The following is a 19782-nucleotide window of genomic DNA, read 5'->3' on the forward strand; positions in this document are numbered from 1 at the left end:
GCCACAAAGGGTGGAGGCAGCCGGTACCTGCCACAGGAGCCCAGTGGTCTGGCCAGTGGGTTTTGTGCGTATCAATACCAATCCAATACTAAGGCAGAGAATTTGTCCACCTTCACACCATGGGCCTGAAAAATGTTCTCAGCAGTGTCCATGTTTGTTCCCATTGACCTGCAAATGGGATTTTGGGATTTCAACTCTTTACTCCCTGTAGCATTTGGGATTTGGAGAGTGAGGTATAATTAAAATCCATGGGTAATTCTCTTATCTCCTTTTAGCCTTATTAACAATGCTGTTAACCCTCTACCAGCTCTGCTTAGCCAGAAGGACTGGAGTGTTCTTATCACTTGCTTTTCCTTTTAGTCTTTTGCCTTCCTATAATAATAATAAATTATTATCATGTTATAAGTATTTATCTATTAAGGTAATATTTAACAAGAACTTCCTCGGTTCAGGTCATTGATTCTAAGTGCTTTACACGTATTAATTTAATCTTCATGACAACATGATAAGTTTTATCATTCCTGCTTGACAAATGAGGACAAGGGGTGCCTGGGTGGCTCAGATGGTTAAGTGTCTGCCTTCAGGACAAATGAGGACACTAAGGCCCAGAATAACTTGCTCAAGGTCATGTGCCTAGTAAGTGGTAAAAGCAGATTACAAGGTACAAGCCAAGGATGGTGAAATGATGCAAAGTCAGATGAGCGTTGGGAAGGAAGGGGAAAGTCTAGCTATTCCATAGTAACTACGAATTTTTTATAGTTTGCTTTGTTTAAGTAGAAAATTAGAATGAGTCCATTCCATGTGATGGCCTATTGGACTCTCTTTTCTCTTTCTGTGTTTATGTGTGTATTGAAGGCCTTTCAATGCTCTAAAACACAACAGCGTGTGTCCAGTCATTGTTAGAGAAGTTTGTTTGTAAGAAAACCACGAGCTGTTTCCTCAAGAGAGAAATGAAATGAGTGCCTGATGTTCACTTCCATGTTTAACAAAGCCCGAGAGAGAGAGAGCTAGTCTCATGGGAGGAAGCAGTTGTAGAAAGTCTGCTGTTCATTTTTTTTTCCCCACACGGAAATCTTTTTTCCTTCCTCTTGTTATAAAAAATAGTACAGGCTCATTACAGAGACCTAAAATGAAATTCTTCAATCCCAATGCCCAGGATTAACTTTACCCAATTTGAAATATATATTTCTGGACACCGTTCTTGGTCTGTAAACACATACAAATATATATCTGCCTCTCTTTTTTTCAAAACACAAAGTTAGTAATCTCCTTTTTACATTCAACCCTATACCTTGGACATCTTTCTCTGTTAATATCCTTTTTAAAGGCTTCAGAATATTTCATTGTGTGGACACACCAACGTGTATTTACATAGTTCATTACTGCCCTTAAAAAATGTGTAGACACATGCTTCTATAATATTTTATTTTCAGTTGAAATTCATTTTAATACCAGTATTTCCTCTTTGAACTTCATATTTTGGTCTATAAAATATAGAATAGGAAGAGTTTGTAAGACAGCTTCCAACTCGACACTCGACAATTTCTAATTCTGCTCTGTGAATTTTTAGAACTGCGAGCCACTCCCATAGGTCGTATTGCCGGTCATCGTCAGCAGCCTAGCTGTGTCTGTGCTGCTCAGCCAGGCCTCATTTCCTTTTGCCACCTGCCCCAAGTAGGCCAGGCCCTGCCCCTGGAACATGGCAGGTGGCTGAGGAGAGAGAGAACAAAGAGTCCCCAGCACTGAGCCCAGGTGGCCAGGCATTGGATCAGTAGTGAGAATATGCCAGTTAAGGGTCTGCAGAGAGCGATCTAAGACCATGCTGTCCGACTTTTGTGACTGTGCCCCCCCCCCAGGAGTAGTTCTGAAACCAGCTTCAGTGTCTGTGGTTCAGCTAACATACCCCACTGCGGGCAAGGGAAAAGAGAGAGAGAATGTGTAAGACAGTGGCCCACGCCTGTAGGGGGAGGGGGAGTGCTTGGAATAGTGGCCAGCTGCTCTTGGGATAGTTCCAGAGCTCCTCTAGGGTTTAGCTAGGGATTGAAAAGCCCTGGGGGAGGTTAGTGTTCTAGCCAAACAAATACAGGCCTTTTAGATTGGTTCTTGAAATTTTGGCAAAGAGTTTTGGTTAGGAGATGTTTTTATTTTGAATTCCTTTACAAATTTGAGAATGTTCAGGTGAACGTACTAGATCATCTCAGAGTGACTCATCCTAATTGTAGCAGAGACATTATTCAGTTTGCCTTCCCTGTCTAACTTTTCTTCTCTCTTGGCCGCCCGGTCATTGCTGGAAAGGGGTAGCCTACCCTTTGGCTACAGCCGATTGGCTCCAAGTCCATCACTTGGATTTTCTTTCCTAGAAAGGACGGGGAGGTGGTGCTGAGACTGAACTGTGAGCTGGAGGTTCTGAAACTTGGCTCAGCCTTAGGATCACCTCCCCAGCTTTCTTCAAGTCTATACCTGTGCCCTACCTGCCAGAGCCTGAACACTAGGTATGAAAAGGACCCAGGCATGTATATGTTTAATTCGTTCTCTAGGTGGAGGTGGATCATCATCTAAGTTTGAGAAACAGTGGACTAGGGCACCAACTTGGTACACTGTCGTGTTCACTTCTAATTGCCCTCCCTGCCCTTCCCACCTCTGCCTGCCTTCCGCCCGAGTAAGCAGGATGGAGGGTGGAAGGGTTCTCCAAGGATCTGGACCGTGAGACTGACGTTTCCTCCTATTTGTCTTCTCTGACCCACTCTACCCTTTCTGAGCCTTGGTTTTCTTCAGCATAAGACTAGGTCATTGTGGTCCCTTCCAAAAGGAAGACCACGAACTCTTTTTTTGTATTTATATTAATGCAATAAATATTTATTAAATGCCTACTTGGTACCAGACCTTTTGCTAAGTGTTATACAGCCTGGTGGTGAGTTGTTCTAACTAGGAAAACAGCCTGGAATAGTGTGAAATAGGCACAGGCTTTGTCGGAGTTAATTTTGGGTGTAAATCCAATCTCTGCTATTTGTTCCTTTTCTTTTTTCTTTCTTCTTCCTTTCCCTTTCCCTTCCTTTTTTCTTTCTTAAGCTCTCCACCCAGCATGGGGCTTGAACTCATGACCCTGAGATCAAGAGTTGCTTGCTCTCCCACTGAGCCAGCCAGACACCCCCAATCTCTGCTACTTGTAGCTACAAGCCCTGCACATGTTATTTTTCTTCCCTGAGCCTCAGTCTTTCCCTCAAAAATGAAAGTAACGATACCTATTTCACAGGGCTATTATGAAGTTAAATAATCATTAGGTAAAATTTAACCAAGGATGTGAAAAACCTGTACTCTGAAAACTATGAGGCACTGATGAAAGAAACTGAAGAGGACACAAATGGAAAGATGTACCACACTCATGGATTGGAAGAACTAATATATTGTTCAAATGTCCATACTGCTGAAAGCAATCTACAGATTCAGTATAATCTCTATCAAAATACCAATAGCACTTTTCACAGGACTAGAACAAATAATCCTAACATTTATATGGAATCACAAAAGACCCTGAATTAGCAAAAGCAGTCTCGAGAAATAACAAAGCTGCAGGTAGCACCATCCCAGATTTCAGATCTGTTACAAAGCTGTAGTAAAACAGTGTGGTACTGGTGAGAAACAGACACATAGATCAATGGAACAGAATAGAAAGCCTAGAAATAAACTCATGCTTATATGGTCAATTCATCTACAACAAAGGAGGCAAGAATATGAAGGGGGGAAAAGCCAGTCTGGTCAATAAATGATGTTGGGGAAAAAAATTATTAGGTTCCTACCTCTCCCAGTCTTTAGCTGTGCCATGTTGACCAAAATGGAAATGACCTAAAGGCACGGAGCACTGCTTAAGATTTCTTGAGTCCCTGTGTTGCCTGAGAAGTTGCTACATCCTCATTCTGATATACTGAGTTGAAATGTGGTTTAGTATATGTATGAGGTAGGAGAGTGTATTGCTGAGTAATCACCTGTGTCCACTCACTTGGACAAGGAAGTATATAAGTAAATAGCATTCAGGAAATGGCAGTTGTGTTGTTGTTGTTTTTTTTAAAAGACTTTATTTATTTATTTGAGAGAGAGAGACAGAGCACTAACAGAGCAGCAGAGGGAGAGGGAGAAGCAGATTCCCCGCTGAGCAGGGAGCCCGATGCGGGGCTCAATCCCAGGACCCTGGGATCATGACCTGAGCTGAAGGCAGACACTTAACCAACTGAGCCACCCAGGTGCCACCAGGAAATGGCAATTTTAAGCTCTTCTCTCCCCATAACTAGACTGGGGCACTTCATCTTTTTGAGTCTCAGGTTCTACTTGTTGTGACTAATTGATGATGTTATGACATGTAGACATTTTTAGAAACGAACCTTGGCTATTTTAAATTAAAACAATAATTAAATTCTTCAGTCATATGAGAAATTCTATTAAAAATCTCTTCAGCTTAAGGGCGCCTGGGTGGCTCAGTCAGTTAAGCATCTACCTTCTGCTCAGGTCATGATCTCATGGTCCTGGGGTCAAGCCCCAATCCACTGATAGATCGATAGATAGGGCTCCCTGCTCAGCAGGGAGCCTGCTTCTCCCTCTCCCTCTGCCCCTCCCACTCATGCGTGCTCTCTCTTTCTCCCTCTCTCTGTCTCAAATAAATAAAATCTTTTTAAAAAAATCTCTTTAGCTTAATAAGACTTTGTGGTCCTGTCTTCTTTGATGTGCCTTGGTTTTCTACTAAGTCATGGTCAACCTGTGTGTTCAGTTTTGAGCTCTTTTTTCCTACTTTTCAGTGTTAATACATAGTGTTCCAAGTATTAACACAGAAGCTTTTGAATCCATAGTGTTCATAAGTTAGAGGACTAACCATTTTTTTTTATTGCTTGAAGCACTGAACTTGAACTGTTTGGGTGGCTTTTCTGGTTTTGAATCTGTAGATCTTGACTAACCTCTTAAAAATAATGACACAGAATGGAATTGAAAATATCAGAATGTTTCCATGGAATGTTTATTTCAGTTTATGTTTATGTGTGGGCATGTTTGTTGACGGAATCATGTTTGTTTATTTAGTGTTGAATTGCTTTTGTTCCTCAAACTGAGACCAGAAGTGAATTATAACTCTGCATCCCCTCTGCTCAGGAGTGATGTATAAGAAACAAATCTTTATCAAAATGATAACTTAAAAGATCCACTTAAATTGGGAGGAAAATGACCTTACCTGTAAAGGGGATACCGTTGTTAGTTCTTGGGCTCATGTGCTTGCCTGCACTTTTCCTTTGGTCCTCCATTACATTTGCCAGCTTTTATCTGAGGAAAAGCTAAAACACAGACAGACATAGTCCACATGTTACAAGCCATTATTTTACAGGCAGCTCTCTTAAATTCATTTTGTGACTCTTTTGTGTAAACTGAAACACTTTTGCCTACTCTTGACTTTCAGAGTAGCGTTCGCTTCATCACTTCTCCCTGTCTCTCCCTCACGCCATCAGCGCTCATCTCAGTCAGCTGTAGCTTTCCCCCTTTAGTTGTTTCCTTAAAACGGTCATGCACACAAACAAATATAATACCCACAGCTGCTTCTCCCAGTTCAGAGGCTTTCTTAGTGAATGACTCAGCATGATTCAGCAGCCCTAATGGTCTCTTTCGGGAACCCATTTTACCAAGTATTTTCAATAGTTAACCCATCTCATAGGCTAACAAGATTCATACTTCTGGTTTACTATTTTAGTTCAAATCAGTTATGATAAGTATCCAGACATATGTCAGGATAGGATAAAAAAATTATGGAGTTCAGGTTTAGAATGAAGAGATTCCCAGGCCTGGAAGAGATTTCTGTGATTCAGAAGTAAAAGATGATTTTAAATTTATTTCCATTCATTTGCAGAATGAAATTTGTTTAAGCAGTAGTTGATACTGAGAAAGTCGCATTATTAAGATGAGGGGAGGAGAGACCACAGCCCGAGGATCACATAATGACAGTCGGAACCAAATGGACACCATAGTGTTTGCTTTCACTTGTTTGTCATGAAGTACGTTATAGACTTCAGGCAGTATCTGAACTGTGTTCCTGAAATTCCTTTACAGAAGTTTCTGTTTACCCATAATATACCTCAGTTATTAAAAGCACATAGAACTAAGTTACCATGAGAGAATTCTTTTTTTTTTTTAAGATTTTATTTTTAAGTAATCTCTACACCCAACATGGGGCTCAGACTCACAACCCCAAGATCAAGAGTCGCACACTCCACCGACCGAGCCAGCCAGGCGCCCCACCATGAGAGAATTCTTGATGTATCTCTGGTGTCAGGACGCCACTTGGGGGTTCCCAGTCATTGGTGGTATCTCCTGGTGCCTGGGTTGAGGCACAGGCAGGGTGGAAATCCGGGGGAAAGCTAGTGCAGGTTTCTCTGGTGACCAGAAGATTGGTAACCAATGGCTTGTCTTATTATTCCCACACTGCTTCCTATCCTTATGTTGTATTCTTATCTCAGTGACACGGTGCATGCATTTGCCTGAGTTTCCTGCTTGGGGTTGGAGGGCGGGCTGTCAAAGTCTACTGTTGGAAAGTGTTTCATGGAGGTCTCCCTACATGATCTATGTGCTTTTTATTGCCTTTCAGAATCAAAGCCATAGAGAGTCCCAACAAAGAAGATGATACCCAGTGGCTGACCTACTGGGTAGTGTACGGTGTGTTCAGCATTGCTGAATTCTTCTCTGACCTCTTCCTGTCATGGGTCCCCTTCTACTACATGCTGAAGGTATGTTGGCTTTTCCTGAACTGCTCTGTTTCCTTCCATCTGTGGATTTGCTTTGTGCCCTACCACTAAAATGAACTCCATCTCAGGACCTCTATAGAGGCATAGGAACAAAGGCTTGAACGTTGAACATCTGTGGCTCTTCCTCCCCTTAGAAACAGGAACACAGAGTTCGGCACAGCTCACTTACTTTGTATACTGTCTTGGAAACAGCCAAAGCAAGTATGTATTCAAGGTGTGCTTGATAATAAAAGATGGAAATTCGGTGACGTAGCATAGGCATTGCCGGTGTTTGCCAAGACCCTGTCTTCAAGCGGAGCTGGCTGTGCTCGGCGCAGAAGCACTGCACATTTTGGCAGGTCACTGAGTATTCACACTGGTGTGCAGGAGTCATTATTTCTAGAAGAAAAAAGTACTCATTTCTTACATAGGTTTGGAGAAAGATGTGAAAGGGGCGCTCTGAGGAAGTCATTTTGAGAACATTGGCAGGTGCCTTGGTCAGGGAGCTGCCCTGCCACACCTTGTGTTTGGTAGAGAACCAAGCTTGGTAACCAGCATGTGAGGAAAAGGATTAGGAAGTTGAAACTCATTCCTACTGGGACCCGTATCGATTCTGAATGAGAAAGTTAACATCTAAGAGATAGGGTGTATGTAAAGTTTCATTGGAAACCTTAAATGCTCTCATCAAATCTTTTTCTTTGTCACTTTTACATTTTGTCCTGCTTCTATACCTCCAAGTTAGAAAACATTCTCCTGTACTTTTTTTCTAAAACGGAGGTTTGGGCATAGAAGTCCTGTCCTTGTTGAGGCGCTGAGGAAAATGAGTGGAACTCAGGAGCCAGGGTGGTTCCTCCCCGTCCACTCTTGCTCTGCCCCCTTGAGCTGTGCGGTACAGCTTATGAGCATCTCCTTCTAATGCTTCTCGGGGAGCAAAGGGTGCTCCCTTGGCCTGCGGGGCTGTTTAGTGGGAGAAGAGTGATGAACTGTGGTTCCTTTGCCGTCCGGGGCTTCCTACCCACAGCTTACTGGGACCAGCATGCATTGGCGTGTGGTTTTCCTCCATCCCAGGGCCTAACAGGGCAGCTGATACTCCCAGCGGAAAACGAGCTTACAGGCCAAAATAACAAGATATTTGGAAAGTACAACCATTTCAAAAGAAAGACAATGCAATCAATTACAAAATTCTGTCAGCCGTAGAAATATTAGAACTGACTAACCAAGACTTCTAAGATAGACTGCTAGCAGGAGAAGTATAGCAATATGAAATAGGAACCAGAAAACGCAGGAAAGAGCCAAGGAAAAATATGAGATATGAAAAAGAGTTGAAATAAAGAAGACACGGTATGGCATAAATAACAGAATGGAACAAACTTGAAAACTGGAAGGAAAGATTGCAAAAATATATATATACATATACATATATTTCCAAGTAATGTACAGATTCAGTGCATTCCCTATCAAAATACCAATAGCATTTTACATAGAACTAGAATAAATAATCCTAAAATTTGTATGGCATCACAAAAGACCCGGAATAGCCAAGGTAGTTTTGAAAAAGAAAAACAGAGCTGGAGGCTTCACAAGCCCAGATTCCAGAGCTACTACAAAAGTGTAGTAATCAAAACAATAGGGCACTGGCGCAAAAATAGACATACAGATCAAAGGAACAGAATAGAGTCCCCAGAAATAAACCCATGCTTATATGATTGATTAACCTATGACAAAGGAGGCGAGTCTATAAAATGGAGAAAAGATAGTCTCTTCCATAAATGATTCTGGGAAAACTGGACAGCCACATCAAAAGAATGAAACTGGACCACTTTCTTACACCATATACAAAAATAAACTCAAAATGGGTTAAAGACCTAAATGTGAGACCTGAAACCATAAAACTCCTAAAAGAAAATAGAGGTAGTATTTCTTTGACATTGAACTTAGCCACATATTTCTAGATATATCTCCTCAAGCAAGGGAAACAAAAGCAAAAAATAAACTATTAGGAGAGCGAGAAGCAGACTGCCCCCTAAGCAGGGAACCTGATGGGACTTGAACCCAGGACCCCGGAATCGTGACCTGAGCCGAAGTGAGCCGAAGGCAGATGCTTAACCGACTGAGCCACCCAGGTGCCCTATAATTTCTTAATTTTGAATGATATGACCATAGAATGCCTTGTAAGATGGCTGAAGAATTTTCCTTTCAAGATACATTTTTTTTAAATTCTGTGGTAAGATTTAAGATTTCAAAGACTGCTAGATTTTCTGTGTGTTTTTGTTATTCAAAGACATTCGGCATTTCTAGAGATATTTTTATGATCTTACTTGGATATCACATATTTTAAACTACAAACAATTTTGAAGTCCTTCATAAGATCCATCTAATGGTAGTGACATCACAGTGCAGTCTCTAAGGAAAGAAACTTGGCTTTTGCCTTGGGTCCACCTGCTTGCTGCAATGAACAGTATCCTGTCAGCAGAACCACTCACACCAGGAGCTGACCTCAGACTTCCAAAACATGAGCAAGCCTGACTCCAGCCGGCCTCTGGTCACCTCTGCTAATGGAGGTCACACAAGGTAAAGAGAGGATCCCAAATAAGAGATAACTACTAAATCATTTATATTTGGTTTTGAACTACATTACAAAAAAGGCTTTGCAGCAAAATCTTCTTCCCTAGTATTAAAATAAATGTGCATCCATTAGTAGTCATCAGTGAGAATGAGAGAATTTACTGCATGTTCCAAATAGATAATATACTTGAGATGATTAAAAATTGATTATCCTGTCAATCAAAATGCTTTCTTCCTACAGTAGTGAATATTCTGAGTGGCTTCAGAGAACAGACAGAAAAAGCCTCTGACTTGCAGAGTGGGTAGGAAAACATCCCCCCTTTTTTTAATTTAAAGATTTTATTTATTTATTTGAGAGAGAGCACACGAGCCAGAGGAGTGGGCAGAGGGAGAGGGAGAAGCAGACTCCCCACTGAGCAGGGAGCCTGATGTGGGGCTCGATCCCAGGACCCGGAGATCATGACCTGAGCTGAAGGCAGACACTTAACCAACTGAGCCACCCAGGCACCCTGAAAATATCCCCTTTTAAAGACTAGCACAGACCATATTCCATTGCTGCAATCACATGGTGATGTATAGAGTGAGAAAAGAGATCTAAGTAAGGACACATCTAATATTTATCTTTTGCAGAATTGATATTGGTATTTTTTATAAAGCAGCCTAAGATTGGAGGTGCCTGGATGGCTCAGCCGGTTTAGCATCTGACTTCGGCTCAGGTCATGATCTCAGGGTTCTGAGATCGATCCTCCCATTGGGCTCCAAGCTCATCAGGGTCTGCTTATCCCTCTGCCCCTTCCCCTGCTCGTGCTCTCTCTCTCTCAGATAAATAAATAAAAATAAAATAAAATAATCTTTAAAACAGCCCAAGATTGGAGGAAAATAAGAGGAACCAGTGATTAGGCATCAAAGATTAGTTGGCAAGATAATATACAATCTATTTGGCTAGAAATAGTGGATTGTGAGCTTTGCTCTGAGGTCGGTCTTTAAGCAGGAGGTTTTTAAAAATAAATGTAAAAGCCTTTTTTTCCCCCTCTGATAATGAAGGTAGTCTATGTTCATTTCTTTATTCAGAAGATATTTATTTAGAACCTCTATGTGCTAGAATCTGTTCTAGGTCAGAAGGATATTTTGGTGAATAAAATAAGTCCCTGCTGTCTTACTGTTTACATTCATTTGTGTGTGTATGTGTGCGTGTGTGTGTGTGCGCGTGCATGTGCATGTGTGTGTGTTGGGGCATGTTTTATATAGGGAGGAAAAGTCCTACCATCATTAACATCTTAGTCTTTCTAAATTTTTTTAATGTGGGAACATATCAGTCCACATGCAAAGACACACAGAACCAAGTATATATTATTGTTTTAACCATGTATGTATGGTTGAGACCACATATTATACACAATTCTATATTTCACTTTTTTAATTAACATAATACTTGGAGTATTTTCTCATGTTATTCAATATTCTGACAAATGGTCTAATCCATCATAGGTGGTAATGTACTAATTTCCCAATTGATGGACATTTAGGATATTTATCTTGCAGTTTTAACAAATGCTGCAGTGAATAGCTTTGCGCCTCCTCTTTATGCTCATTTAGATCATTTTCTTAAATGAGGTTGAATAAACTCCAGCCAGTTTAAGTCCTAACCCAACTGTCCCAACAGTCACCTCTACTGCTTCACCCATGATGGACAGCAGAACATTTCTCTTAACTTTGTGGAAGGCAAAAAGAACAGGGAAATCTTCCCTTCCACTTGTTTTTTTTAACTTTTATTGATGCATGCTGAGCAGCCTGCTTTAACTTTAGCCTGTCACTGTTCCTGGGGTTCCATTGTGAAAGCTTCCTATGGCTTTTGTTTCTGATCGGGTGATGGTAGCGTATCAGCAGGTCAGTGCTGAGTGTGGGGGTTTTTTGTTTTTTGACATTAACTCAGTTCTGCCCAGGCTGGTCCCAAGCTGTATATAAAACATATCCCTACCTTGGAAATACCTCTTCCAGGAGAAAACTGGACGGTGACAGCATTAGAACCACAGACAGAATTATCTGGCCTGCTGTAATCTGTAATTTAAGGAGTTAGTATGTTAGTGCTCATCGTGCCAAGAATCAGTTAAAATAGCACAGGCTCTTTGTCTGAACTGCAGGTAAGAGTGGGCTTGTGTTTGCTCATGGGAGCATCGTCAGTTGGCACTTTGAGGGCAGCTTGATTAAAAGGATGGTGGCGGGAGCGGTGCCTGGGTGGCTCAAGTCAGCTAAGCGTCTGACTCTTGATTTCAGCTCAGGTCATGATCTCAGGGTCATGGGATCGAGAGCCACGTCAAGCTCCGCGCTCAGTAGGGAGTCTGCTTGTCCCTCTCCCTCTGCTCCTCTCTCTGTCTCTCTCAAATAAATAGATAAACAAAACATAAATAAATTAGTAAAATCTTTAAAAATAATAATAGAAGGATGGTTGCATATGTGTAGTTCAGGGTACTCCTGGGCTCTAGAACAGTTATGTAGATTAAGAAAAGGGAGTTATAAAAGCTGGTGGCTGAATATCACCGTGAGAGTTGAACAGTAATTTATTTTTTAATACAAGAAAGCTATTTCATTTGAAAACTGGGAAATGCTAACGATGTAGGTAGAGAGCAGTAATTATTTTACTGTCCCAAGACAATAGCTAGAGGGTACTGGGAAGAAATGAGCAGACCAGAGTGTAGCCTAATCACATTGGAGAGGTACAAAAATGTAGACACTTAGCTCTGGTTCTGTCTGGTAGTCTTGCCTTCATTCATCCAGAAAAGATGAATGAATTAGCTTTTCTGGATTGCTGAGGGGTTGATGTCTACATGGGCAGATAATACTTCAGAGATTTTCAACAACAGTGAGGACTGTAGGACTTGGTAATACTACTGCTATCTGGTGTACTTTCTTCAAGGACATTAATTTATGACTTGCCTAAAATTCTATGGAAGAGAAAACTGACTCTTAGGGAGGTTGTTTATGACTTTACCTCAAGTCATAAAATAAAGTAGATACCAACTGATGCCTAATCCAGTGAGTCATTCCCACTTCACCTTGATGCTCATGCTTGTAATACGGGCATCTATCTCTACATCAGTAATCCATTCCTGAAAATTAGATATTTTACATAGGAATACCAGGCAGGAGACTATTTCCTACACTTTTAAATGGTAAAAATTAAGATGTATAAATCTAAAACTCCATACCGGTTTCCCAAATATTAGTAAAACTCAGCAAAATACCCCTATATAAGTAACAAATATGCACCACTTCTAGCTCTCCAGTTAACAGAGTTGGTAAGAAATTATTGCTTCGTATGCAGTCGTACATGGCCCATCTCCTTGAATACTCTGCATACTCTTTAAAATGTCCACATGGAATTCTAATTCAATGTCAGGGATGTAGTTTTTCCTTTTTCCTGCACATCATTTTGTTTAAACTGTTGTATTGAGTTTGGGGTGTGTATGTATTAGCGTTACCTATATAAGCAGCCAATGGAAAACATTGTGTGTTTGGATATTAAGAACCAGAAATCTTGGGGCGCCTGGGTGGCTCAGTTGGTTAAGCATCCGACGTGGTTTCGGCTCAGGTCAGGATTTTGGGCTTGTGAGATTGAGCCCCCCCTCCCTCATGGGCCTCCGAGCTCAGCAGAGAGAGTCTGCTTGGGATTCTCTTCCTCAGTCTTTGCCTCTGCTCCTCCCCTGTGTACACACATTCTCTCTCTCAAATAAATAAATCTTTTAAAAAGTAAATAAATAAATAATAACCAGAAGTCTTCCAGAGGCAAACGTTAATGAGAGAGATGGTCTGCAGGGTCTGCCGGTAATTAACCTGGCTCTAAGCAGAGGCAGTGGAAGCGAAAGCCAGTGAAAGATGCAGTCGCTCCATTCTGCATTTTGGGTTACTACGAGTGTGTAGTTAAGAAAATCAAGGTTTCTCTGGCAACATCTTCTTATAATTCAGTAGGATAGCCGGCCAAGCCCAGCAGGTGCTAGCGCAGAGTTGCTGGGAAAACTAACAGGAAACATGGACCGGCCCGCACAAACTGTGAGGTGCTGAGGGTATTTCAGGGAATTGGCTCCATTTAAGGGCTTGGACCCGTAGCAGAAGGTGTCACTCTGCCATTATGTATGTGAGAGGGCTCGGCGGAGCTTGGGTTGGTTGCAACAGATGTGTGTAGTGAGACTAGGAGGTGGCTCGTCTGAATGTTTGCTCTTGCCCTTCCTACTGCCATGCTTTCCCTTCATTGCTTTTCTCACTCTGAGCATTCTGTTTTCCTGCTGTTACGCTCAATAAATGAGCTGTGGAGTCTGTCACACATCAGGGGGAGGAGAGTTGAGGGACAGTTGGCTTAAAATTTTAACTTGGAGATTACGACAGGGAATCGCATTTGGTTGAGCACTCAGATATGGGAAGCAGCCTGCATAGTCCATCCAGTTCAGAAATTCTCAACCTTTTGGAAATACATGGAGGAAATTTTGTTTGTAGCTGTTAATAGTCACTGATTTCTGTTCAGGAGTATTTTATGGTGTTGTCTAGTATAGTTTGGCTTGAACATTTACACGTTGAAAAATACATACCTTTTATGATAAATTACTTTCACTTTATTTTTCCCTTATTTTGCCATTAGAGAACTTCTTGATTTTTTTTTTTGGAATTTATATGTGTAGGTATAACATTAAGTTTTATTTTGGGTAGTAAAAGAGTTATGAAATAATTGTTTAAAAAGGGTATATGTTGGGGGCTCAGTTGGTTAAGCGTCTGCCTTCAGCTCAGGTCGTGATCCCAGGGGCTGGGATGGAGCCTCGCGGTGGGCTCCCTGCTCAGTGGGGAGCTTGCTTCTCCCTCTGTCTCTCCCCCTGCTCGTGCTCGTGCTCCCCCTCCCTCTGTCTCTCCCCCTGCTCGTGCTCGTGCTCCCCCTCCCTCCCTCTCTTTCTCTCTCAAATAAATAAATAAAATCTTTTTTAAGAAAAGGGTATATGTTGGTTTTGGGATTTGATTGTAATTACCCCATTTAAAGCTAATTACTTAAGCTGTTACTGTTCCATGGCTGTTGGTAGAAGACAGTTTTCTTGGGACAGAGACAGAGCCCCAGCTATTCTGGATGGTCCAGATGTTTCTTATTTTCTCACAAAATCTATATGAGGTAGATTTTTTTTTTTAATTTTAGTTAACGCCTATTTATGTTATAAAGTCTGTACAGACTTAAGCAATTAAGTAACTCACACAAGGTTTGCCTCACTAGTAAGTGGCAGAACCAGGGTTAGAGCCCAGTTTCTCTGAGCTTATTCTTTTAATCTCTATATCTGTAGTATATAATTGTCTTAAAATCAATTTTGTTGGGCACCTGAGTGGCTCAGTCGGTTAAGGATCTGCCTTCGGTTCAGGTCATGATCCCAGGGTCCTGGGATCGAGTCTGCATCGGGCTCCCTGCTCAGCGGGGAGCCTGCTTCTCCTTCTCTCTCTGCTTGCCACTCTGCCTACTTGTGCTCTCTCTCTCTGTTAAATAAATTAAAAAATCAATTTGTTGGGTGGAGAGATCTGTATATTTTTAGATCAAGATTTTTAATTTTGTGTTCCTTGTTCTTATTAGTTTCTAGTTTGTTTCAGGTATCAATTTCTGGTGGAAGTGTTAAAAATTATGATTGTGGATTTTCTCCATTTATATAATTCTGACTTTTTAATTTACATAATTCAAAGCTATATTTGGAAGCTATCTATAATTAATTATAAAATTATAAAAACAAAAATTATATAGATAATTCTGTAATTGCACATATATATACAAAGCTATATATAATTTATATTTTCAAACATATGTAGGTTTGTGTGAATCTTCTTGGCAAATTGTTTTTCTTCTTTAACACGGTTTACTTATTTTGCCTTAAATAATGTTTATGTACTGTTAATATTACTAAATGAGCTGTTTTGAGAATTGGTATTTGTCTGAAACATCTCCTTACACTCTTTTATTTTCAGTGTTCCTAGTTGGCTTTGGCTTAGGTGTGTTTCTTACAAGAAGCATATAGCTATACTGTAATTTGTTTTTAATCCAGTCTGATGAGCCCCTGTCTTTTGAAAGCTTGCCCCCTGATCTCCTGTGTCTGTAACAAATTCTAATTTATGAATACTACTTTTCCAGAGTTCTGTAGTTCAGATAATCTAGAGAGAGTCATCTGTTGAGAACATGTTTTGTATTCTGAGTGTGGTAGAAGCCCAAAATGCAATACAAACTCCTCAGAGCCAACATGGTGCTGATGGAGTGAGCTTTAGGGCACAAATGTGTGCATTTTAAGCTCAAGCTCTCCGTTATTGGTATTAGCCCCTTAACAGCTTTTTATCTCTAGAGCAAACTTAAAAGACTATCTTAGAAAAGCATGGTAGCTTCTTGATTACTTGAATATATTCTTTGGATTGGAATAACAGAGACTAAGGGTGTAGAGTTTAATTTATAGCATAAGAAGTAAGAGATTTTTTTCTTTAAGAAGCTGTAAAATGCACAAAGTGGGAATCTCGAGAAGTGACTTCTATTTTTTGGCTGTGTGGAAGACAATAGTTAGAATCTTTTAAACTGAGAGAACCCAGTAGGTTGTTTGTTTAACTTTCTAGGGAAATGAGCATGTTTCCGTGCAGATCCCCCTTCTTGCTCAGTATCTTAGATAAGAATAAACTCCTGGGACAACTTAAAGTGCTGAGTTGTCATTTGAAAAAACAGTAAAACTTTTTTGGACATATAGTGTGACAGTTCTTGTTTTTTAAATTTTTAGGGCATAATTCTTGTCCATTTTTCATTCTGATGGCAAAGTAGAGTTAGGAATGATATTATTTTATTTTATTCCAATGACAAAAGAAAGAGTTAGGAATAATATCTTCATTCAAAGGGGAAGATGATGAAGAGCTGACTGTAAAGATTCCTGGAAGGCAAAAACTACCAAAAACTGAGATTCTGCTAAGGAAAGAATTCAAAACATGGCCAGGGTATTTTGTCTATAACGGATGAAAAAATGGGACAGACCTACTGGGGTAAGCCAGTGAGAACGAGGCTTATCCAGACAGCTTTCTTTACACATGGAGGTAAATGCTATGTTTCTTCAGTTGATTTTTAAGAGCTATGATTAATAAAACTTCTTGCAGCTATAAACTAAAAAGTAATTCAAGTTAGGAAAGAAGTTAAGCTGTTGGACTTGGTGTGTTTTGCCTTTCTTTTTTCAGTCTCAGCTTTTCCTTACTAGGTCATCTGTCGGGTGTTTTTCCCATCTAAGAAAAGTGCACTTGTAGCCTACAGAAAATACTGGAAATGCTGTCAGAGAACATGGCCGAGGCAGTGCCATCCCAGAGCAGTGGTGGCAGTGTGTGTTGTCAGGATGCCTGCTGCCTGTGCCGTTACCATGGTCACCATGCGGCCTGTGTTGTCAGGATGCCTGCTGCCTGTCCCGTTACCATGGTCACCATGTGGCCTGTGTTGTCAGGATGCCTGCTGCCTGTCCCGTTACCATGGTCACCATGCAGGCTCTCTTTCTGTGCAGTGCGGCTTCCTGTTGTGGTGCATGGCCCCCAGCCCTTCTAACGGGGCCGAACTGCTATACAAGCGCATCATCCAACCTGTCTTCCTGAAGCATGAGTCCCAGGTGGACACTATGGTGAATGACTTGAAGGACAAAGCCAAAGAGACTGTAGATACCATCACTAAAGAAGGTAAGACTCGGGGGAAGCTGCGTTCAGCAGGTGGGAGGAGTTGGGGGGTCCTGGGCCCAAATAACAAGCTGCTTCTCCTCCTCTCCTGTTAGCTTTCCTCAGCTAAATGCCAAGGCCGCTCTGCGATCTCTTGACCAACACTTTGCATGTTGCCCTTTAATTTTCCCCAGATTCTTCCACCATGCTACATTTAAGGCACTATTTGGTCAGCATATTAGGAAAAATGACTTTCCTGTGCTGGGCAGAGATTTTAGAGAATCATCTGTATTTATATACAAGTATAATCTCTTTAATACATTTCAGGTTGAACTGTTTAATATGCTTTTGTTATAGGTCAAGAGCATGCCCTTTCCATTACCCTGATTCATTTATTCAGCATTTATGTATTGAGGTGCTTAATATGTGCCAAGCATGTTCACAGCACTGAGGATGAGCCAGTGAACCAAACAGACCATACTGCTTGAACTCATGAAGCTTACACTCTTATTGGGAGATACAGTAAAATTTTAAAGTTATATGATATAGTTAGCAGAGGATATAGAGAAAAATAAAGCAGATAGGTAGATAGGGAGTTCCGGGGGCTGAAGGGAAGTTACTAATTTTAAACAGAATGATTTAGGGAATCCTCACCAAGGCCATACTGGATCAGACTTGAAAGAAATCATGGGGAAGGATGCTCCAGCTAGAGAAAACTGCATGCGGGAGCAGTACGGTTAGAAGGGAGTGAACCAGGCAAGAGAAGAAGGAGATAACGTCAGAGAGGTTGGGGAGCGGAGGCTGGAAGAAGACAGATCATGGAAGGCCTTATAGGCTTTTGTAGAGGCTTTGGCTTTAACTCTGTGAGATGGGGTGCTGTGGGAGAACTTTGAGCCGAGGAGCAACATGATCCATCCTGTGCTTTAACAGGATCACTCTGGCTCCTGTATTAAGAATAGACTGAAGGGGGACAGGGAGGAAATCAGGAGACCAGTCATAAGGTGCTTGCAGTGATCTGGCTGGAGAGGACCACCTGGCTTGGGTCATAGGTGTAGCAGTAGGAGGCAGGAAGTCATTGGAGTCTTGATATATTCTGAAGGTAGAACCGAGGGGATTTGCTTAGGGATCAGGCGTGGAGTAGGAGAGACGAGTCATGCACGAAGCCAAGCTTTTCAGCCAGAGGAGATGGAAGGATAGAATTGCTGTTGAGCTGGGGGACCCTAGATGTAACAGGCTTAGAGGGGAAAACAAGGAATTCAGTTCTGGATACGAAACCAGATGAGATCACAAAGGGAGTGAATATAGTTAGAAAAGATGAGGTCCAAGACTGAGCCAGGGGGTCTCCCAGATGGGGGAGATGAGGAGCAACGGACAAGGCCGACTAAGGAGTGGCCAGTTGTGGTAGCAAGAAAGCCATGTGACTGGTGCCTTTGGGGCCAAGTGAAGAAAGTGTTTCAAAGGGGGGGTGGGGAGTGGTCCATAGTGTCACATGCTGCAGACAGGTCAAGTGAAGTAACGACAGAAAACTGGCCATCACACTTGGCAGTGAGGAAGGCACTAGTGCTCTTGACTAAACAGTTTGTGGAGTGGTGGGACTGAAATCCTGATTGGAAGGATGTGAGAGATGGGAGGCAATGCTGAGAGAAGATAGGTAAGGCTTTTGGGAAATTTCCTGAAAAAGGAGAAGAATGGGGCTGCAACTGGGAGGAGGAGCTAGGGTCCTGAGGGTGTATTTTTCTTCTTCTTCTTCTTCTTAAAGTAGAAGGAACAACATATGTTTGAAAATTGGGGGAATGATCCAGTAGAGAGCAAAAAACTGATATGAATGAGGGGAGAACTACTGGAGCTCTGTCCTTGATTAGACCAGAGGAGCTAGGATCTAGAGTCCAAACAGGATTGGTCACAGGGGCACAAGAGTTTATGGTTTATTTTTTTAGATAAATTTTAGTTAGTTAACATAGTTAACATACAGTGCAGTATTGGTTTCTGGGTAGTATTCAGTGATTCATCGCTTACATACAACACCCAGTGCTCGTCACAACAAACGCCCATCCCCCACCCAGCCCACCCCCCCACCCACCTTCCTCCAGCAACCCTCAGTTTGTTCTCTGTCCTTAAGAATCTCTTACGGTTTGTTTCCTTCTCTCCCTTTTTTCCTTTCCCCCTTCCCATATGTTCATCTGTTTTCTTTCTTAAATTCCACATATGAGTGACATCATATGGTGTTTGTCTTTCTCTGACTTATTTCACTTAGCATAATACATTCCAGCTCCATCCATGTGATTGCAAATGGCAAGATTGCATTCTTTTTGATAGCTGAGTAATATTCCATCGTGTATACACACACACATCTTCGTCCATTCATCTGTTGATGGACATTTGGGCTCTCTCCACAGTTTGGCTGTTGTGGACAGTGCTGCTGTAAACATCGGGGTGCACGTACCCCTTCAAATCTGTGTTTTTGGATCCTAGTAGTGCAATTGCTGGATCGCTCTATTGTTAACTTTTTGAGGAACCTCCATACGGCTCTCCAGATGGCTGCACTAGTTTGCCTTCCCAGGGGCACAAGGGTTCCTAACACGAGTAAGATGCTGGTAGGTGAGTTTATGTGATGGTGGGAGCTTACAGAAGTCACTCCCTGATGGCTCCACGTTTCTCAGTAAAGTAGCAAGAAAGGTCAGCGGAGAGAGGATGGGGAAGGAGGGGACAGAAAGAGGAGATGGTATGAAATCATGGCCTAGGACTGGGGTCAGGTAACAGCTGTTCGTTTCTGTGGGCCCCCAGCTCTGTCTTGCAG

At 41.7% G+C, this 19782-nt stretch overlaps 1 protein-coding gene across 1 annotated transcript in view; it reads left to right on the forward strand.

Moving 5' to 3' along the window:
- Positions 1 to 19782, forward strand: part of REEP5 (receptor accessory protein 5) — a 36611-nt gene that overhangs the window by 11885 nt on the left and 4944 nt on the right. Inside the window, exons 3-4 of the mRNA XM_032403850.1 lie at positions 6614 to 6752; positions 16841 to 17009. Of these exons, the coding sequence (XP_032259741.1) occupies positions 6614 to 6752; positions 16841 to 17009 (308 nt within the window). The remainder of the gene's footprint in view (positions 1 to 6613; positions 6753 to 16840; positions 17010 to 19782) is intronic.

Source organism: Phoca vitulina, unplaced genomic scaffold (genome assembly GCF_004348235.1).
Source record: "Phoca vitulina isolate PV1807 unplaced genomic scaffold, GSC_HSeal_1.0 scaffold6, whole genome shotgun sequence".
NCBI lineage: Eukaryota > Metazoa > Chordata > Mammalia > Carnivora > Phocidae > Phoca > Phoca vitulina.